The 19,805-nt window shown below is 62.3% G+C and overlaps 1 protein-coding gene across 3 annotated transcripts in view; it reads right to left on the reverse strand.

Moving 5' to 3' along the window:
* KCNQ2 (potassium voltage-gated channel subfamily Q member 2) overlaps positions 1–19,805 on the reverse strand; it is a 54,325-nt gene that overhangs the window by 14,601 nt on the left and 19,919 nt on the right. For 2 of the 3 annotated variants that reach the window (XM_028091194.1, XM_028091193.1), the window contains exons 6-10: positions 17,080–17,190; positions 16,265–16,360; positions 12,744–12,838; positions 8,247–8,315; positions 5,990–6,019 (exon numbers count right to left, since the gene is read on the reverse strand). In XM_028091194.1, the coding sequence (XP_027946995.1) occupies positions 5,990–6,019; positions 8,247–8,315; positions 12,744–12,838; positions 16,265–16,360; positions 17,080–17,190 (401 nt within the window). Of the gene's footprint in view, positions 1–2,050; positions 2,249–5,989; positions 6,020–8,246; positions 8,316–12,743; positions 12,839–16,264; positions 16,361–17,079; positions 17,191–19,805 lie in introns of all 3 variants that reach the window. The other variant, XM_028091192.1, reaches the window with a different exon arrangement.

The following is a 19,805-nucleotide window of genomic DNA, read 5'->3' on the forward strand; positions in this document are numbered from 1 at the left end:
GTGGGGCAGGCATCTGCTTGCTCAGGACACTGGCCCCAAGCCCGTAACAGCACAAGGCCAAGAATGGGCAGATGGGAGCTGAGGGAGGCCCAAATCCAGGTGTGCCGCGGGGCCCTCAGCACAGATGACCTTCTCCTTCCCAATGGAGACCAACACCTGCTCCAGGGAGACCACAGAAGCCATGGCCCCCCCAAGCCCCCAGGCGCTGGACCCCACGCAGCTGCCTCGAGGACGGAGCCACAGGAAGGCCTTGCTGTCCCAGCCCCTGGAAGGCCCAGACTGGGGAGGGGCGCTGTGCCGGAGGAGGCCACCGTGTGGATGCCTGAACTAGCACAGCTCAGCCTGCAGACGCCTGGCCCCCAGCCACCCAGACTGGCCCCACGGCCAGGTGCCCAAGCAGCTCCTGCTCCCGCAGGTGTCCAGGAAAGGCTGCCCTAACCTCACAGGCCAAGGACAGAAGCAAACAAACACGAAGGATGGGGCTCTAGCCACCTGCAGCAGGGGAAAGAGCCCTCGACGAGACCACCATGTGTGTGAAAGGGGCACTTTCCTGCCATCTGCACTTTGGCGTTCACACAGGACGGGGGAGCAAGTTCGAGAGGGTCTGGGGAGAAAGCCAAGCCCCGGCCTTTCCTCCCCCGCCTGCCACCCTGCAGCGAAACTCTAAACACCCCGGGGCCGGCTGTACAGGTACGGGGCAAGTGGGAGGCCCCGCCTGCCATCGGCCACACCTGGGTCTGCACAGCCGGGACCCGGCTCAGCGGCGAGGGACCCAGCATCCACAGGGAGAACGGCCCTGCCCACACTGGACCACGGATGCCCAGGGAAAGTGCAAAGGATGGAGTGACATTCGTGGGACTTGCACACAGCAAGGCTGAGCTTGGCCCGGGCTCCTGGACTGGCCGTGGACACCTCGGGCCCTTCTGGTCCCCAAGCAGCCTGACCACAGCCCCTGAACCAAGGAACCAGCCTGTGGCCCCACAAGCTCTGTACAAGCAGGACAGCTTTTGCCGGGGCCCCAAGTCTCCGCTCCTGTGGCTGCAAGTCTCCCCCAAGCGCCGACCCCCGGGAACACACAGGCAACGTGGAGAGGTTGGGGGAGGCAGGCCTCCAAGCCCCGCTCCAGGAGAGGACGCAGAGCATGCACAGATGCAGACGGACAAGCATGCTGCCGCCCGGGGGCCCTGGTCCTGCCGCACAGCCCCTCCCCGCGCCCGCCGCTCAACACCATTGCTTCCGGGGGCCGGCGCCAACCACATGCACAGGACAGGCGGACACAGCTGCCCACACGCGGCAGGGCTGCACACTGCACTGGTCAGGGAGGGAGGCAGGCAGGAGGGAGATGGGGGCGGGGGGGGCCCAGAGCAAGCAAGAGGGCAGACGCTTCCACACACCCGACAGCAGACGTGGACAGAGAGAGTGGAGGTGCGGACAAGGAGCCCACGGTGCAGAGGGCTGGGGGTGGGGGTGGCTTTTCTACCGTCCCGTTTCCAGTCCGCCCTAAACCAGGCCTGTAGTGGGAAGGGGGAGCCGAGGGCCTCTGGCTTTGTGGCGTGTCCGGTGTGTCAGGACCGTGGGGAGCCCAGCACACACAGGACGGAGCTGCCTCCCGCGGGTGAGGCGGCCGGGCCAGAGTGGCCGTCCTCGGGTGCGTAGTAGAGGTGCTAGACTGGCGAGCCCCAGAGAAAGGTCTCACCAGAGAGCGACGAGGACCCCAGAAGCCACCAGCGCCCATTCTGGGCTTCCGAGCCCCTGGCCGGCCCCCCTCCTGCTTGGAGCAGGGCATTGTTTGGCTTGGGGAGAAAAGCATGTTGGTGCTGCCGCCACGGTCAGCCGGAGGCCGTTTGGAATCACGGGGGGCCTGGCGCTCTGCGGCAAGGGGCCGCGGAGGTCGAGCTGCCAATCAGAATTGGGGCCTGGGGGGCCGGGGGAGGGGGGCACCAGCCTCGCCCTCGCTCATCTAGAACCTCTAGTAAGCAGAGTGTTTGGCGCAGGGGGGAGGTGGGGAGCCGTGCAGCAATGGTCGGCGCGTGCGACACGCCCGCGGTACCTAGAGTGTCCAGGGCAGCATCCACACAGGGACTCTCTGCACGGTCTGCCTTTACTGGAAATGAGGAGAGCACAGTTAGTCCTGGCGGACAGGACGCACGGGCCCACCCGCAGGGCGGCTCTGGGCTCAGGGTCCACCAGCAGCACTTGGATCTGAGCAACGACACTGAGGGGGCTGCACATAAAGTCTCCCGCCGGCCTGGAAAAGAAAACAGTGCCCTATTTTTGGAGAAAAAAAAAAAAATCCCGTTTTTTTTTTCCTCCAAAAATACCTTTTCCTTCCAGAGTCAGAGTTTTGGGCCATGTCTTTTTAAAGATGTATTATTTTTTGCTATATTCATGCCAACAAAAAAATAATACATGGGCAAGACTTTGCAAGAGGCTGGTTGTAGATGGGCAGGATTCCGGAAAGCACACATTTTAGGGAGGAAAAACGTGCAGTCTGGTGTCACAAACCAGTCACCAAGGCTCCGCCAGGCCCCACCAGCTGCCCATCGGAAGTGGCCTCAGTTTACCCTGGAGGGAAGCTCAGGAAAGCGGCCTTGGGGTGCGTGGATCTAAGCGGACTGAGGACATCGGTTCCCTTGGGGCTCGGTGCCAAAGCCCTGGGCCGGCCAGGCCGCACCTGCCGGCAGCTCCTCGGGAAGAGCCCCACCAGGGGCCCACACTCCCCGAGAACCTGCCCTGGAGGCCCGCGATCTGTCTCTGCACCAGCGCGAGCACTTTTCTAAGCAAAACTAAACACACAAGAGCCTTTCGTTTTCGTGGAGCCTCCCTCCCGCCCTCCACCTCCACAGCTGTTGCCAAGATAGCTGCCCTCACACCGTGGGTCCGAGGAACCAGACGCGCCAACACCCTCCCCCCCCCCCCCCGGCCGCGGAAACCAGCTCTGGGCCTCCGTGCCCAGCGTCCGCACAGGTAAATGCTGGTGGCACCTGCCGGCACCCCAGCAGGACCTCACCAGCCACTAGAAAGGACACGCTCTGGTAGTTTCACAGGGTGAGCAGGTAGGCTCCTCTAAGAGAGCTCTGTGTGGCCCCGGGGGCTGTGAGGGCCACGCTCCCCCCGACAAGCCACCATCCCCTCCAAGGAGGACTTCCTTCCTGCAGGGTCCTTCCGGTGAGGGACCTGGGGTCCAGCTGTATCAGCAAGCACTCTCACGTGGGGGTGAGCGTCCCTGTCACTCAGTAACCCCAGCATCCAACCCCCCACCACCCAGCAGCTCTGGCTGCTCACAGAAGCCCCTCAAATTTGGGGCAAATGCTCTCCCCCAAGGCACATCCTCACGTCAGCCACAGTCCCACCACAGCTGAAGACGGGGACCCTCGTGCTCTCCCCCCCAGGGCTCCGCAGGCCTGCACACGGCCCCCCACCCCCACCACGTGGAGGCTCTGTCCAGGGAAAGAGGACGATGGGGGGATGGTCTCTGCTTCCAACACCTTAGAAGGGCTCCAGCTTTGACCAACCCCCCAACCAGTTTTGCTGTCTCTCCCAGCGCAGACACGGGCCTAGAAGCACAACCCAGGGCCCCCCAAGGCCCAATCACCCGGGGAAATATTCCCGCCCCCCGAGTCTCAGAGCCTGAGGCATGGCTAACTGTGCTTAGTGAAAACTGACACCGTCCCACGTGGCCAGTGGCCCCTGGACGGGACAGCGTACCGAGAGAGCCTGACCAGAGCTGGAGGGAGCTGGGCTGCCGGTGCCCACGGCCTCCCTGAGCACGGCCCCACGGGCTCGAGGGGGCAAGGACCCCCACCTCAGGGGGTTTTCCTGCCCACAGAAGCCGACAGCAGAGCCCTGAGAGGGGCAGGCAGGCCAGCCCAGGGGGCCTGGGGACCACGTGGGTGGAAGGGTGCCCACAGACACTCCCCAAGACCAGACTGAACAGACAGGCACTCGGACACAGCACATTGCTGCCTTCGACGGAGGGACCCACACGGACACAGGGGCAAAGCAGCTGGAGGACAGGGGTCTCCTCCAGGCACAGGGGGAGGGGCAGTGAGAAACGGGGTGGGGCAGAGGGCAGGCCGGAGACACACCCAGAGCAGCACAGCCCGAGACCCCGAGGCCTGCCCCCCCACACCCTGACCCTGACCCAGACGGCCTTGGCCTGACGCCAGCAGAGCCACAGTGGGTCCTGCCCAGCCAAAGGACCCCCACACAGCCGGGGCGCGTGCCCATCATGAGCCCAGACCGGGAGGCGGGTCTCTCGGCAGCTGAGTGAGGGTCCCTGTGCCCACCCCATCCACCTGCCCAGACCGGTCAGCGCAAGCAGGACCCTGGGGTACAGGTGGCAGGCAGCGGCCTGGCCACTACCGCCCGCCCACCACGGGGCGGGGGGCAGGGGGGCCGGGGGGAGCACACCCCCATGAGCACTTCCCAGAGCAGGGTCCCCTTGCCCAGCAGCCCTGGGACAGACCCACCCCCTCATGGGCCCCAGTGGCAGAACAAGTCCCTGCATCCCTACTATGCACCGGCTGCCGGAGAGAGGGTCTGCGGCTGCCCCGGGGAATGGGAAAGAAATGCCACCCTCCCGCACCCGGCTGACAAGTGTGCATCCCAGGGCCTCAGCCCAGGGTCCGCCAGGAGGAGGGCCAGGCCAGTCTGGTCGTCGGGGAAGCCACTGGGTCACGGGCAGGCAGGGACACACGGACACACGGGGAGGAGACAGAGGAGTGGTGTGCGGAAAGCAGGGAGAGGGGAGCCACGGAACGTACCGGAGAGCCCGGGGGAGGGCTCCCGTGTGTCCTCACCTTGAGTCCTGCTTTCAGGGTCAGCCACCTCCTCCCCAAAGACAGACGGACGTGAAAGGGGCCCAAGAAGGGCAGTGACAAGATTAAAGGCACTTGGGGGGGCAGGCAAGAGTGTCCAAATTGGGGGGAGGGCAGGAGAGAGAGAGAGAGAGAGAGGCTGAAACAAGGGCCGTGGGGGGGCAACGAGAAGCCGCATCAGGCCGGGGGGCCTCGGTGGACGGGGCAGAGCCGCCGGCCCGCCTCCCCGGGCTCAGGGTGCGGGCACACAGAAGCGCCCGGGGGCCTGAGGAAGTGGGGGCAGCCCCCTGGCCCCCCACACTCCAGGCGGAGCCTGGCACATGTTTCCCACTCCTCCCTGATGATGAGCACAGAGCTCTCTAAGCCAGGAAAGCAGCTTGGCCCCCTGGCAGGTTTTTGAACCACTGCGAAGGGTTCGTCCCCATTGCTCCTCTGGCCGGTTCGGGGCAAAAGCGGGGCCACTCTTTTTGATTCCAGACATAGGCTGTCAGTCCTCTTTGGGGCACTCGGGGGACGGAGGAGGGTAGGGCTCAGCCTAACTCCAGCTCCACAAACTGAGTGGACAGCTGAGTCGCCTACGGTCCAGAAGGGCATTCACGGAGGGCAGGCAGACTCTGGCCCAGGGTCGGGGGACTGGGTGCTAAGGGGACCCCGGGCTCGGAGGACTCAGCACAGTGACACACACACAGGCTGGGGTCCATCAGACTTGACAGTCATGAAATAGCCGGGATTTTCCCTTGAATACCGGGAAGCAGCAGATGGCTGTCCGCCCTTCTCTGCCTGCCGACACGGCCCCTGTCTCTAATTAGCCTGACAGCTAATGCACATGCAAAGGCTGGGCCAGCAGACACAGAACTGGGGTGGTCCATCTCCACCAAAGAGGTGGGACACAGGGCTTGAGAGTCTGGCCCTGACCCGGAGTGGGGGTGTTCACAGATCTGCTGCCTTAGGGCCCCAGGCCAGGCGGGCGGGGGGGAGCTGCCCCTCGGCTGCCCCACCCTGGAGCAGTGGGACAAAGGTGCTGAGCACAGGCAAAGTGATTTAAGGGCCCACAGCGCGGCCGGCAGGGTCCAGACACACAGTTCCACACGTGGGCACGCACAGACATGGAGGGACCAGCACGGCTCATGGCAACGTGCCTGGGCAGCAGGGGGCAAGCAGGCACTGACCTTGGAGAGGGCTCCGGCTGAGGCTCCTTCCTTTAAACAGAAGCGACAAAGCAGTTAGCAGCAGGCCTGCCGGGCGGACCCCATGCCCCAAAGGGTCCAGTGGACCTCCCATGGCACCCACCACGGTCCACGGCCCCACCCGGAGCCCACCTGAGGCCCACGCACCCCAAGAGCCCCTGGAGGGCCCGAGGAGGCAGGCCTGCAGGAGAGCGGGAATTCTGGAAGTGGTTACGGCCCCAGGCTTTAATGAGAATCACCAGCATTAACTAAGTTTCACGGAGGAAATGAGTGCAGACGGAAACGCTAGCAGAGTTCAGCTTCCACAATCCGCGTTCAGGACGGACAGCTGCTCTGGTTCTTCCCACTGGGGGCTGCACGGGATCACTCTCTTCCGCGTGGTTCTCCCGCTGAGAGCGAATGGCCACAGCCCCGGGCCCGCGCTCAGCGCCCCCTGCCCGTGGCTTGATGACACCTACTGGCAACGTTCATCACGAACAGGAACAGGGTGGAGGCTGCGACTGCCCTCGGTGGGTCCCCGGGACGACTGCAGGGTACCCCAAGCGGGCTCTTCGGGGCACGCCTGAAACCTTTGCAGAGCACCTGGTGTATTGATGCCACTGGCAGAACCCCGTGTAACCGAGGCAGCAGGAGGGCGTGCCCAGACGTCCTGCTTGGGGCTGGGGTCCCTGAGGACGGGCCCTAACCTCCTGGGCTCCCCTTTCCATGCGGTCCAGGGACACGGTGTACAAAGGCCTCCGTGGGAACCCCAGGCCTGTGCTGCCCCATCCCACAGCCGCCCTGAGCTCAGCCGCCGACGGCTGCTTGCCACACATCCCTGTGTCTCCTGGGACCACAGATCCGGTGGCTCCAAACAACCGGAATTTCCCTCTCAGTCCAGAGGCCAGAAGTCAGAAATCCAGGTGTCGATCGGCAGCAACCCCCTCCCGGCCCCCAGGGCTGGAGGGTTGTGTCCCCCTGCCTCTCCCAGCCCCTGGGGTCTCAGGCACCCCTGAGCTTGTGGCCAAGTCCCTCTGGTCTCTGCTTCCTTGTCACACGGCCTCTCCTTTTTCAGGACGGTGTCACTGGGTATAGGGCCGCCCTAATCCAGGATGACCACAATTCAAGATCCTTAACTACATCTGCAAACCTTCCCTTTCCCCAGATTAGGTCCCATTCACGGTTCCAGTGCATGGACATATCTTTTGGGGGCCACCATTCAATTCACTACATTCCATGCCCCCTTACACCCAACACCCCAAAGTCTCAACCCATGACAGCATCAGCCCTGTGTCCAAACCTCAACAAAAGCTCAGCGGCTCAGAGTCCAGAATCCCAGCATCCCGGTCATCTGAACCGGGTGTGAGCGAGACTCTGGGGGTGATCCTTCCTGGGGTAAAAGTCCTCCCCAGCTGGGGACCTGTTGCCTCTAGAAAACCAGTGATCTGCCCCCAAAACACAACAGGACAGACACACCATCTGAACAGGGAGAAGGTGGTAGGAATAAAGGTCCCCAGTACCCAAAGTCAGGCCCAGGGGAAACCCCACTTGGTAACAAACGCCCCAGTCACCCCCAGGGGCCCTGGGACCCAGGCCCCGGCCTCAGCATGCTTGGGGCCACATGGCCCCATCTCTGCCTCCCTTCGTGTGGCCCTCTTTGCTGTCTCTTAGAGGGACACTTATCACTGGATTCAGGGCCCATGCTAATCCAGAATGATCTTGTGTGGAGATCCTTTACTTAGTAACATCTGCACAGACTTTCCAAATAAGGTTTCGTTCGCAGGTTCCAGGGCATGGACAAATCTCAGGGGGAGAGGCGAGAGCCACCACTCACCCCCCACGGCGGCTCCACCCCACGGACAGCTCTTCAGAGGCGGCAAACCGCTGGGGGCTGCCCTGGACATGGGGACCCAGGCGGCTGTCCCTCTGTCCACCCTCCTGCCGGGCGAGCGCTCCTCCCCCGCACACCTGGCTCTGTGCCCCCCCACGCTCCAGAGTCACAGATTTTGGGATTACAGGAGAACCAGCAAGCGCCATAGTGGGTACGTCCACCCAATGCTCTGGGGAGATGGGGGGCTGGCACTCCACCCCCGTATCCACCCCCCAAACCAGCCACCCTCTGGGGATGCGAGCCTCCACCGAGTCAGCAGAAGTGGAAAACCACCAAGACCACCAGACCCCAGGGCATCCTGCAGCTGCCTGCCCCTCCCCGAGGACCCCCCAGGAGGACCGAGCACAGCCCAGGAGCCCCTCTGCTGACCTGAAGGTGAGCCCAGATTTACTCTTGAGGTTCCGCAGCAGCTCCAGCTGGTTCAGGGGTGGGATCAGTCTGTGGCGAGAAGAGACACAGTGAGCTTCTGCCCGCCGGAGCCTGGGGGACCTGCACCCCGGCTCTCACCAGCGTCCACTTCACACATGGGTGCCTGCAGTGGTAATGCTGGGGGCATGGGTGTGGCCTGTCCCAGGCAGAGGGAGGGGAGAGCTCCCTGGCAACCGTGGCCCTGGGGGCCATCTGCACCATCTGGGCTGCGCCTTTCATAGGAGCCGTGGCCCTGGCAGTGGGCATGACCAGCATGCAGGCAGAGGGGTAGGAATGCCCCCAGGCTGTCCATGGAGGGCGTGGAGTGGGTCCAGAAGGTACCGAAAGACAGGTGGGTGGGGCCTTCTACCCTCCCCTCTCCCTCTCCAATCCCTGAACACCCCAAACACCCCCAAGGGGCAGTACAGTTGCAAATAGCACCCCTCTCTGCAAAGCCATGCCCTCTGCCAAAGTCAGGGCAGGGGCCAGGGTCCTAGAAAAGGGCTTTGCTGGGCAGAGAGAAGCCCACTCTGGGTATGTAGATGAGCTGCCTGGGCAGCTGGAGGAAAAGCCCCTGGATCTTTGGCAAGCTGGCCCAGCTCTGCTCCATGCCCCCTCCTCCCAGACCGGGTCACACCCACCCAGGACAAGCTCACGTCCAGCCCCCTGCCTGCAGGCCAGGCATCCTCCCACGGTGGCCCCTGGGCAGCTCCAGCCAGAACTCCCATGGAAACCGAGAGGGTAATTAAGTCCTCACCTTGACACCAAGGCAGGGGACCTATAAACCCTGGGAGGTTCCTGGGAGACCCCCAGCAGCCCCCACCTCCAGCCACAGGACCAGGGCCTCACAGGGGGACTCCAGTCCGTCCCAACGTCTGGGGCAAGCTCCAGCCCTCACCCAGCCTCTGCCTGACTCAGGATCTCACTACTTTCTGCCCTCAGACACTTCTCACCTCATGTTGAGCAAACCCCCCTTTTCCTACTTGACCCCAGGCCCTGGTCGCTCCTCCCCGACACAGCCCCCACCCGGACGACACCCCCATCACGCTCTGACACCCTCACCCTGTCATCCCGACCCCACTGTGATCCCCCACCCCACTCGGTGACGCTCTCACCCTGCTGTGACACCTTCACCTCGCTGTGACACTCTCATCTATTCTGTAACCACAACTTCCTCTCTGTGACCCCCCACTCAAACCCTCAGCTTTGGGATCCCACGCACTCCTTTAAAACCACACTCAAAGACCCCCACCCAGCCTAAGCCCCCAACCCTGTCCTCTAGCCTTCTTGACCCTGGGGACCCCTGACACGCCCAGGCCCGCGGGCCCCGGTCAAGCATCAGTGTCTGAGCCTCTACTTGGTGCGTGAGGGGGCAGCACTACTTCCCTGCACGGGCCCAGCCTCCCCTGCTAGCCGGTCTCCGCCTCCTGCTCTCCCTCTGCCGGCAGACCAGGCTGGAGCCCACCCTGCCTTCGCGGGTCACTCAGCGGCTCCCCGGAAGCCCAGGGTTGAAGGATCGCTGCCCCACGGGAAGCCACGGCACTGACAGACAGCCTCCTAGTCTCTGGCTTTGCTCCACCGCCCCCCCCCACCATGGGTCCTGCGGTCTGGTCCAGCTCAGCTCCCTCTGGAGCAGAACCAGGCTCTGGAGGGGCGTCCCGTGAGCTCTCTCTCCTCTCCCTCCTGCTCGCTCTTCCCTCCCCCTGCCCCTCCTCCTCCTCCAGGGCCCACCCAGTCCTAGGGGCCAAGACTACGCAGGAGGTGTGGGCAGTCAGGTTGGCTCACACCACGGGCACAGCAGAGGCCCCAGGGCTAGACACGGGGACAATACTGGCCTCCCCACTCCCCCTCAACCACCCACCCATGGGCCTGCAGCAGAGACCCCGGACAGCCCCCCCACACACACACAGGTCCAAGATTAGGGACACGCAGATAGGATGTCATGCCTTGGACACACAGCAGCAGGGCACGGAACATGGACGGGCAGGGCCACGGCAGGGGCGTGCACGCACCACATGTGAGGGCCACACACACCGTCCCCATCCCTTCGGGGGCGGTTGTGGAGGACGAGAGTGCAGCGTGCCGACGGGAGTAAGGGACATGTCGGGGGGCATCCCACAGGACAGAGCAGTGGCTGGTCAGGAGTCAGCCGGTCCGTCCAGTCACCCAGGCCGAGGTGGGGAGGGTCTGGGACTGGCTGAAGAAGATGGACCAAGGGAGGGTAGGAGGAGCCTCAAGCAGGGTACCCCCGACCGCCCAGGCAGCCTGGAGCCCCAGGAGCCCAGGGCCAGCACACAGGGGAGGACGCTGCCCCCCACCCGCCTACTCCTCTGAGCAAGGCCTCTGGGGTATGCCGCCAGTAAAAGGCAGGTGCTGGGGTGGAGATGCCCGTGGGGCTCAGCACCCTCCTCCTTTCTGAGAACAGAGGGTTAGCGGTCTAACACTTCCCACGCAGGACGCCACAGGCCAAGAGCTTCTGCCCAGGGACCCCCGGCTCTGTGTACAAGGGAGAGGGTGGACCCTCGCTCTGCAGGCCTGTGTGTGGATGCACTCACCCAGCACGGTCCGCACCCATCCCTCGGGGAAGGGCCTACAGAGGAGCTGCTCTGTGCATGGAGTAGGATTTCCTGTTGCAGCTCAGCACCCCCACTCTGGGCAAGTGACCCCCTTTCCTCCCTGCAGCAGGAGAGAGAGCTCCACGCCCCCCTCCCCCGCCCTATGCAGACACCGTGATCCCAGACAGCACACAAGGACCACAGGCCCTCGGTCCACCCAGGTCCAGAGAGAGAAAACCCAAGCAGCACCAGAGGCGAGCTGCCTGCTGGGAACAGGTGCCCTCCCCCGGCTGGGACGGAGGAAGCCCCATCTCCACCAGCTCTGTGCCCTGCGGGCAGGGGCAGAGGTGCAGGGGAGGGACACGGCGACTGAGACAAGGCAAGAAGCAGGACAAGGAACGAAGACAAGGTAGGACAGACGGATCCAGCCCGAGGAAGCAGCTGACGGGGGCGGGGGCGGTCAGAGAGGGAGCCGGGCTCCAGGCAGGGGCCATGGGGAGAGCAGGGCAGTGCCTGTGCCGGCGTGGAGAACGCAGGCGGGGCACGGGTGCAGGGGTGCTGGCCGGCAGTCCTGCTCTGCAGACTAGGGGGGCCGGGGGGGCTCCGGGGCGGCCCTGTCCCAGCCCCAGACGGAGAACAATCACACCACACACGCGGTCGGTCCCATGCATCTCCTACCTGGAGGCCCCGTAGGTTTGAGTTTGCGAGCTTTCAAGTGTTTTCACACACACACAAAGGGAAAAGAACGGAAATTTTAAAAGAACGGGATAAGAAAAAGAAAATGAACCAAATGGTCAAGGAAAGTGGGGGAAACAGTAGAACAAAGAAAATTAGCGCGAGGGTCGGCCCTGCTCAGGCGCGGGGCACAGGCTGGGAAGGCGGGGGCCTTCAGCACCCCGGGAAGGTGTGCGCCCCTCAGCGGGGGGCTCCAGAAAGTGCCCGGTGGGATGGTGCTGGGGGGGGCCGCATCCCCTGCCTGGCCACCGCTGACTTGGGGATCCTCAGGGGGACGCTGGCCCAGCCTGGAGCCTCGCCCCGCGCGGCCGCCCAGCCTAGGGTGGAACCCTCTAGGGCAGGTGAGGGACTCCCTTGGGCTGGGAAGCCCCAGGGCTCAGCTTCCCCCCCAGGCGAGGGCAGGCCAGCAGGGCGGCGTTCACCCTGAGGGTCCCCAGCCCCTCTCACCTCACACCTTGTTCTAGACCAGAGCCTGGCACAGACATACCCTGGGGGTGGCCACACGTTCGCTCTGGGCTGCCACCCGCCCTCGAGCAAAGGTGGGAAGCCGCCTGCTGGCGATCCCGTGGCCTCCGGGGCCACTGGCTCTGCCTCCACCAGTGGCCCCCATCGAGGGCTTCCTGGCCCTGTCCTCCCGCCGCAGGGCACCTGCGGGTTGTCTGCGCGCTCTGTGCTGGGAGGCGGGGGCTACAGCCCCGGACAGGGGCCTCCTGGCCCTGGAGCCTCGATGTGGCCCTTCCCCCATACTAGTCCTCGCTGAAGGACAGGGTCAAGGTTACCCTTCCACTTCCAAGACTCTGGGGCCAGCCCTGCGGGGGCTCAGCTCCACACTGCAGGCTACCGCAGGAAGCAGCCGGCATTTACCTCCAGGAGCTCTGGGAAGGGCCTGTCTTCGCAATGCTCACAACACAATGCGACCGACAGCAAGGAAGCTAAGCAAAGGGGTGGATGGAGGTGAGAAATAAGAGCCACGAGCTATAAAACAAAGAACAAAATTAATACTGCGAAATAAATCACACACAAAACTCCTTGAAAAGTACATACATTGTTTAAAAAAAAAAAAAGAAAAATCAATGAAAACCATGAACAACAAAAAATGGGGTTTCAGAACAAACAGAAAATGAAACCCAGGCGATGCAGCGCACGCGGGCCCGGCCGCTGCAGGTACCTGTACATGGGCACGGTCACGGTGCGCTCATAATACTGCCACGTGGAGTGCAGGTCCGTGCGGGACAGATTGGTGGCATAGAACCTCCAGGCCGACTGCAGAGGCGAAGCAGTGAGGGTCAGACGCCTCCTTGAGCACCCCGCCCCTGCACATGCCCCCCAGGCCCAGCCCCCACCAGCCTCAGTTTACCCTCTGTAGGCCGGACACACGCCACTGCAGCCAGCCTGCATGGAGCCTTTCGTGACCTGCCTTACCTGCCACTGGTGGTTGTGATCTGTCCTGGCAGTCACTCCCGCTCCCCCAACCCTCAGGAGGACGCCACACTGGATATATACACGGGCGACCCCAGGAACCGAGGCCGGGGGGCAGAGCCAGGGACACGCGCCTCGCTCCCCCCCGCCCCCCCACCCCCCCCACCCCCGCCCCGGGCAGTGGCGGGTGCTCAGTGAGGGAGGGAGCCTGTGCTGGGCTCCCAGACTGCCCTCAGCCTGGCCTGAGCTTCCGCTCTGGCTGGTTCTTCTCTTCGTGGTGAAACACACGCGCGCGCGCGCCATTTCAAAGTGTGCGACTCGGGGCACAGGTGCGCTTCCGCCCTGCTGCGCAGCTGCCCTCACAGCTGGTCTCCGGGAGCCCCGCCCCCGCCAGCCCTCCCCCACCAGCCGGGGCGTCCACAGCGCCCACCTGCGTCCGGCCCTCTGCGCTGGACGTGCCCCCTCCACACGACCACACAACACCCGGCCTGTGGTGACCGGTATCAAGATTTTTGCAAGACCCGTTGGCTCTTTTTCATGATCGAAGAATGTTCAACTGTACGGAACACCGTATTTTGTTCATGCACAGGACGCGCGGCTACTTTCCGCCTTCCCCCACTGGAAATAGCGCCGCTGCAAACATCGTGGAAAAAGTTTTGGTTGAACATCGGTTTTCAGTTCTTTGGGGTCTGTACGTGGAGGGGGGGTGTTGCCAGGTCCTCAGGTAATGCAGACCCCCGAGGGACCACCCCACCGTTCTCTGTGCCACTTGCACCCCGCGACCAGGCACCGGGGTTCCAATTTCTCCGCATCCCCTCCAGTTCTTTCCTACATTTCTCATTTCAGTCGCCCCAGGGGGTGTGAGGACAGCTCGTTATGGTTCTGATTTGCATTTCCCTGATGACAAATGATGGGGAGCATTTCTCCCGTGCTTATTAGCTATCCGTAGGTTTCCTTTGGAGAAATGTCTGCTCAAATTCATTTCTAAATTGGTTTGTCTTTTTTGCTCCTGAGTTGTGGGAGGTCCTTATGTGTTCTGGATACTAGACTCTTATCAGAAATATGATGTGCAAATATTTTCTCCCATTCTGTGGGTTAGCTTTTCACTTTCTTCACAGTGTCCCTTGAAGCACAAAGGTTTTGAATTTTATTTTTTAAAGATTTTTTATTTTTTATTAGAGAGAGAATACAAGCAGGGGGAGCGGCAGGCAGAGGGAGAGGGAGAAATGTGGGGCTGGATCCCAGGACCCTGGGATCATGACCTTGAGCTGAAGGCAGACGCTTAACCGTCTGAGCCACCCAGGTGCCCAAAAAACTTATTTTTGATAAAGTCCCATGTATTTATTTTTTCTCTTTTGCTTGTGCTTTAGGTTTCCTGTCTGAGAAACCAACGCCGTGGAAATGTACACCTGTTTTCTTCTAAGAACTTTACAGTCTGGCTCTTATATTTAGGTTTTTGACCCATTTTGAGTTAATTCTGTGTAAGAGTGTAACGTTATTTTTTTAAAATTGGATATTTGGTCATCCCAACACCATTTGTGGAAGAGACTATTCTTTCCCGTTGGAAGTTTGCAACACCGTGGTTTGAGACTTGTTTTGTGGCCCCAAATACAGTCCCTCCTGGGGAATGTTCCCTGTGCTCTGGGCAAGGCGCGCTGGGCTGTCCTGGGGATGTCTGCAGGAGTGGCTGGCTCCTGGACCGGGTCCTCCGCTTCCTGGGCTCTTCCATCCAGGATGCAAGTGGGGCGTCCAACGTCTCCAGCTCTTATCGTACCAATGTCTGTTTCACCCCATAATTCTGTCAGGTTTTGCTGCATATACTTTGGGGTTCTGTGTTAGTGTGCACGTGGTTGTCACTGTTACTTGTGGTCCACTCTTCTGTCAATGTGTCCTGACCTTCTTTGTCTCCCGCCACAGGGTCGGACTCAGTCTAGACCGTGGCCCTCCGGAGGCCACGGTTCCTGGGCAACATCTCCCTCCTTTCTTGTACTTTCAGCCTGTCACTGTCCTGGGGCCTGGGGTGAGTCTCCCACAGACAGCATACGGCCGGGGAGATTTTCAATGTTCTTCCCCCTCTGTTTTTCAATTGGGAGAGTTCAAAACACGTCCATGTAGCATGGTTACTGACAGGCCTCCTGCTGTGTGTGCTTCTGAGCCCTCCCCCCACTGCCTCCCTGGGGGGGGGGTCAGGTTTTCTCTTGCCCTTTCCTGATGTTTTAAAAGCTGTTTTCCGAATGTCACCTGTAGATGACGACTGGCATCTCACGCCCACAGGAGTCTAGTCTGAATGTGCACCCGCCTCTCTGCAACAGCTCACAAGCTCTGCTCCCCACCCCCGCCCGCCCCCCACCCCGCGCTGTGACCGCTAGCAATCACGGCCGATTCGCCGGGAGCCAGAAGTGGGGCTCTGTGGATGCTGCCTCGTGCATTCGTCTTTTAAATCACATAAAGAAACAAGAGATGAGTTTTTCAAAAACATGCTGCTACTCCTTTGATATTTGTCCACCGGTGACCTTTTACCAACGTCTGCGTGCCCGGGGGGCCGCTCCAGCCCTGAGACAGTTTCCAGGTAAAGCCCTGAGCTGACCCTCTGGGGGCTGTCAGAGGTCAAAGCAAACCACCACACTTCCAGAACCAGGCACACTTCTGCCTCCCTGGACACCAGCAGCCCCACCAGGAGTGCCCCAGGGCGGGGGGCAGGGCTGGGGGGGCGGGGGGGGGGGAGCGTTTAGACCCACATGCTCCCGGCTGGGCGGCTGCTTTCAGGTGCATGCCCCTGGCTGATGTAAGATTTTGATTCAGGTCCTGAGAACTGAAAAGTAGGGTGCCCCCGGGGACGACCCCATCTTTAAAAAGGAAAGACGTGGGTGGGCGGGGCCGTATCCATCGGCTCCCCAGCTCTGGAGAGGGGCCCTCGGGCAGCCTGCTGCTTGGGCGCCCCGGTTCAGGAAGTACAGCTGGACCCCGAGGGGCCTCCGAGCCCCGGGCAGTGGGATGGGCTGCGTGGCTCCCTGAGTGGGGTCTGTGCGCAGCGTGGCTGAGCCAGCACACCGGCCCACACGGGACGACAACCACCGCCCGCGCTGTCACAACTGCAGGCCTCAGGCGTCTGCGCTTGTTCCCAACACACTGCCCTGACGTCCCTGCCCACCGTGCTCCCGCAAAGGGCTGTGGCCCGTCCACACAGGGGAGACACCAGGGCTCTGCTCCCAAATTGGGCAGGAGCCTGCCAGGAACTCCCCTGGTCCCGGGGGGCCCGCCTGGACTCACCTGGATCAGGCCCGCCGCGGGGTTCCGTCTCTTCTCAAAGTGCTTCTGCCGATGTTGCTCTTGAACTTTCAGAGCAAAGCCAGACCCCAAAATGCCCTGCGAGTCATCGGAGTCAGACCATGTGCCAAGGGCCACAGCCCCCCACCCCCACCCTGACTTGTACACCCTGGGGGCCTCATGGGCTCTGCCTCCCCACCCCCACAGTCCCGAACCACGTGGGGATCTAGCTGGGGAGAACACTTGGATTTAGGGTAAAGGAAACCTCTGGCTTGCAGGAGCATGGCGGTGCCCACCCAGAACATGCCCAGACCCAGAGAGCATCCTCCTTCCTGACCGTTCGCACTGAAGCAGGCGCAGGCCCAGGCTCTTGGTGAGCAGCCATGTGGGAGAGCAGTGTCCCCCCACCAGCCACCCCTCTGCCCTGCCCAGCTATGGGTGACGGTTAACAGAGCCCTCGCCCCTCTGTGAGGGTCCCCTAGAGACCTGACAAGGGATCCATGTCACCGCAAAACACTGCTCTTGGCCACAAGGACCCTACTGGCCAGTCCCATAGGGCTGGGAGGCCCGAGAGTGACCGACAGATGCCACAGCTTGAGGACGGTCAGAGTGCTCCCATGGCACGTCATGGAAGCCCCCAGCCCCCAGCCAGGCAGCCCTGAAAGGGCGCCTCTTTGCACCAGACCTGCCACCTCGAGCTCCTGGGGTGCTGGGGACCCTGCTGGGAGCAGTGCTCCAGTCCCATGGACCCCAAGTGGACAGGTGCCTGGGGCTGCACGCGGCCCCCACCAAAGGCAGGAAGGGGCAGCAGGACTTACCGCGGGAAGAGCAAAGAAGGAGACGCCAATGAGGGTGAACGTTGCGGCCAGGAGCCTCCCGTTCCAGGTCTGGGGATACTTGTCCCCGTAACCAATGGTCGTCAGGGTGATCTGTGGGACAGCAAGGCCAGTCACTGAGCCAGGCCTGGCAGCGACCACCACGGAGGCCATGACCCCGACCCGGATGCTCGTCCTAGCCCCCAGGAGTCTTCCACAAAGAGCTGCCCTCAGGACAGGCTGGACAGGCACAGAGGCCACCCTTCCCACGCCACCCACACGAGGCCCAGGGTCCGCACCCCCATCTTTCATCCCTGCAACAACCATCCCCAAACTCTCCGGATCCCTCCTCTTGCCCCACATTCCAGGGCAGGGTGTGGGGTCACCAGGAGCCTCTCTTCCCACTCCACACCCGTCAGAGCCAGAAGAGCCACGGTGCAAGGAGGCTGAGCGGCTTTCCACGGAGAGAGCAGGCGGCCGCTCTGGGCTCAAGGCCGGGGAGCAGCCAGGAAGCCCAGAAAGAACCAGCAGCTGGGCAGGGATGGGGCTGAGCAGGAACCCCGGGCCGGGGGACAGACGACAGAGACAGGATGGGGGCCTTCGGAGGGCGACTTAGAAGCTGAGGCCAGAAGTGCGGGAAGGGCCCCCCCGCCCCGGGTGCGGCTGGAGTGTCAGCTGCCCCAGCGCAATCCGGGGGGCAGGACGGGCCTCCCTGGCGCACAGCGGGGAGGCCGGTGCTCACGCACAGGGGCCTCGGGCACACAGGAGGGCCCGCTGCCCACGGGGCGAGCCCCAGGTGGCTCCCACCAGACCTGCCGAGGGGGGCAGGAATCTGTCAGCACCCCTGGGGGCCGCCCCTCGCACTCCAGTGCACGGAGCCCACCTAACCCCCACCATGGAGTCTGGGAAACAACACTGGATAAATCACAGCAAGGACTTCTGGGCCTGTGTGCACATAGTGAGAAACGGGGCACTGTCCCCATTCGGGCCTGCGCAGAAAGCTCTGGAAAAGCACCAGTAATGAGGAAGGGCCGCCGGGAGTGGGCGTGGGCCAGAAGGGGATCCACTCCTCACCACAAAACCCCCCTGCTCAGAACTTCACCAAGTGTGATTACGAAGGTTTTCAGTATAAACTAAGTGTATTTTAAAGACAAAAGACACTTCAAATCACCACTCCCTGCAAAAACTCTGCTGGGTCACAGCTGAGGTTATGGAAAGGAGCCCCAAGGGCAGGGGCAGGACCTGGAGGACGGGGCTCAGGGCCGGGAGGCGGGAAGAAACCCAGAGTTCACAGGACAGCAGTCTGGGCGAGAGACCCCAGCCGAAGGGAGGCACTACCAGACCCCAGCCCCGGAGAGCCCCTCCTCCACTGCAGGGCAGGGGTGAGGGACAGACCGGAGGGGGACGGACCGGCCAGGGCGACGGGCAGATGGGGGACATCCCGGTAGGGGTGGGACCCGCCAGGGGGCAGACCGCATGAGAAGGGCAACAGTGCGGGCGGACCCAAGCTCTGCAGAAAGCCCTCCAGGGAGTGGATCTTCTCAAAGACACCGAGACCCTCCCACACAGAGAAGAAATCTTATCCATAAAACAAAGGAATTTTGAAAATGAAATGAAAATCAAACTGGCTGAGACGTAAGGTTGGGGAGGTCTCCTAGGAGCTAGACAAACACACGAGGAAATTGAGAGGAACCAGAGCACACGTCCCAAGGTCCTGAGGTCCGTGCTGGTGTCGTCAGGCCCGGAGGGAGGGGGACGGACTGGCTCGGGGGTCCAGGTGGCAAAAGCACGTGCACAGGAGGACCCCTCCCTGAGGGCCCCGTTCCAGAAGCGCATGGCAGTGGGTCCCTGAAGTGCCCGCAGGGAACGGCCACGCACCCTCAGTGGCCCCCAGCAGCCAGGGTGCAGGGAAGTGGGACTTCCACAGACACACAGGTCTCAGAGCCATCGGCCTGCTCCTCCAAAGTGAGAGCAGACTGGGGCGGGCTTGGGAGGCACGCAGGTGCGGGGACCCCCCCAACACCGGCCAGGGCCCCCCATGGCTGTGCAGGGGGCTCAGGCAGGATGTCTTCCTAGAATGACAAGGACAGCAGAGGGGCCGAACCTCACTCTATCACAGCACCAAGTGGGTAATTAAGGTCTAACGCTTCAATCGGGAAACAGCAGCATAAGCATGTTACTTGGGAATACGGAAGTAAACCCCCAAGAAAAGCCTCCCCACAGGCAGGAAGGGGCTGCACGTTCACTGATACCACTGTTTATTCATCATGTTTACGTCTGTGCAAGCACTACTTCGGTCAAACACTCAAAGAAGAGTTTCGATCCAATTCCCAAAGATAGGAGGACTGGTCCCTGCAGGAGGCCGGGGGCGGGGCAGGCCGCGTCACCAGCCACGGGCCCAGGGCCTGCCTCGGCTGCTTCCCGCACGGCTGGATCAGGGGACAGATTCCAGGCCTCCCGGCAATCAATACAATAATTACAAATAAACTGCATTCTCACTTAAATGCAGGGAAAAGCTACACACTCCTTCTCCCCGTTAGATGTGAAGTATCTGCCGAAGGCCACACAGCCAGCATCTGTGGGAGGGGGTCTAGAGTCCCAGGAGACAGTGGACCCATACGACCCTGCATGCACCCGCGGGCCAAGTGCTCAGCTCCCTCAGGAAGAGCCCCACAAAGGAGGGGCCCCCAGCGCCCTGCCTGGGGGCACCTGAGGACACGGGCCAGGAG

This window comes from Eumetopias jubatus, unplaced genomic scaffold (assembly GCF_037043125.1).
Source record: "Eumetopias jubatus isolate StellerSeaLion01/CBP00866 unplaced genomic scaffold, mEumJub1_p1.0 scaffold_9, whole genome shotgun sequence".
Taxonomy (NCBI): Eukaryota; Metazoa; Chordata; class Mammalia; order Carnivora; family Otariidae; genus Eumetopias; species Eumetopias jubatus.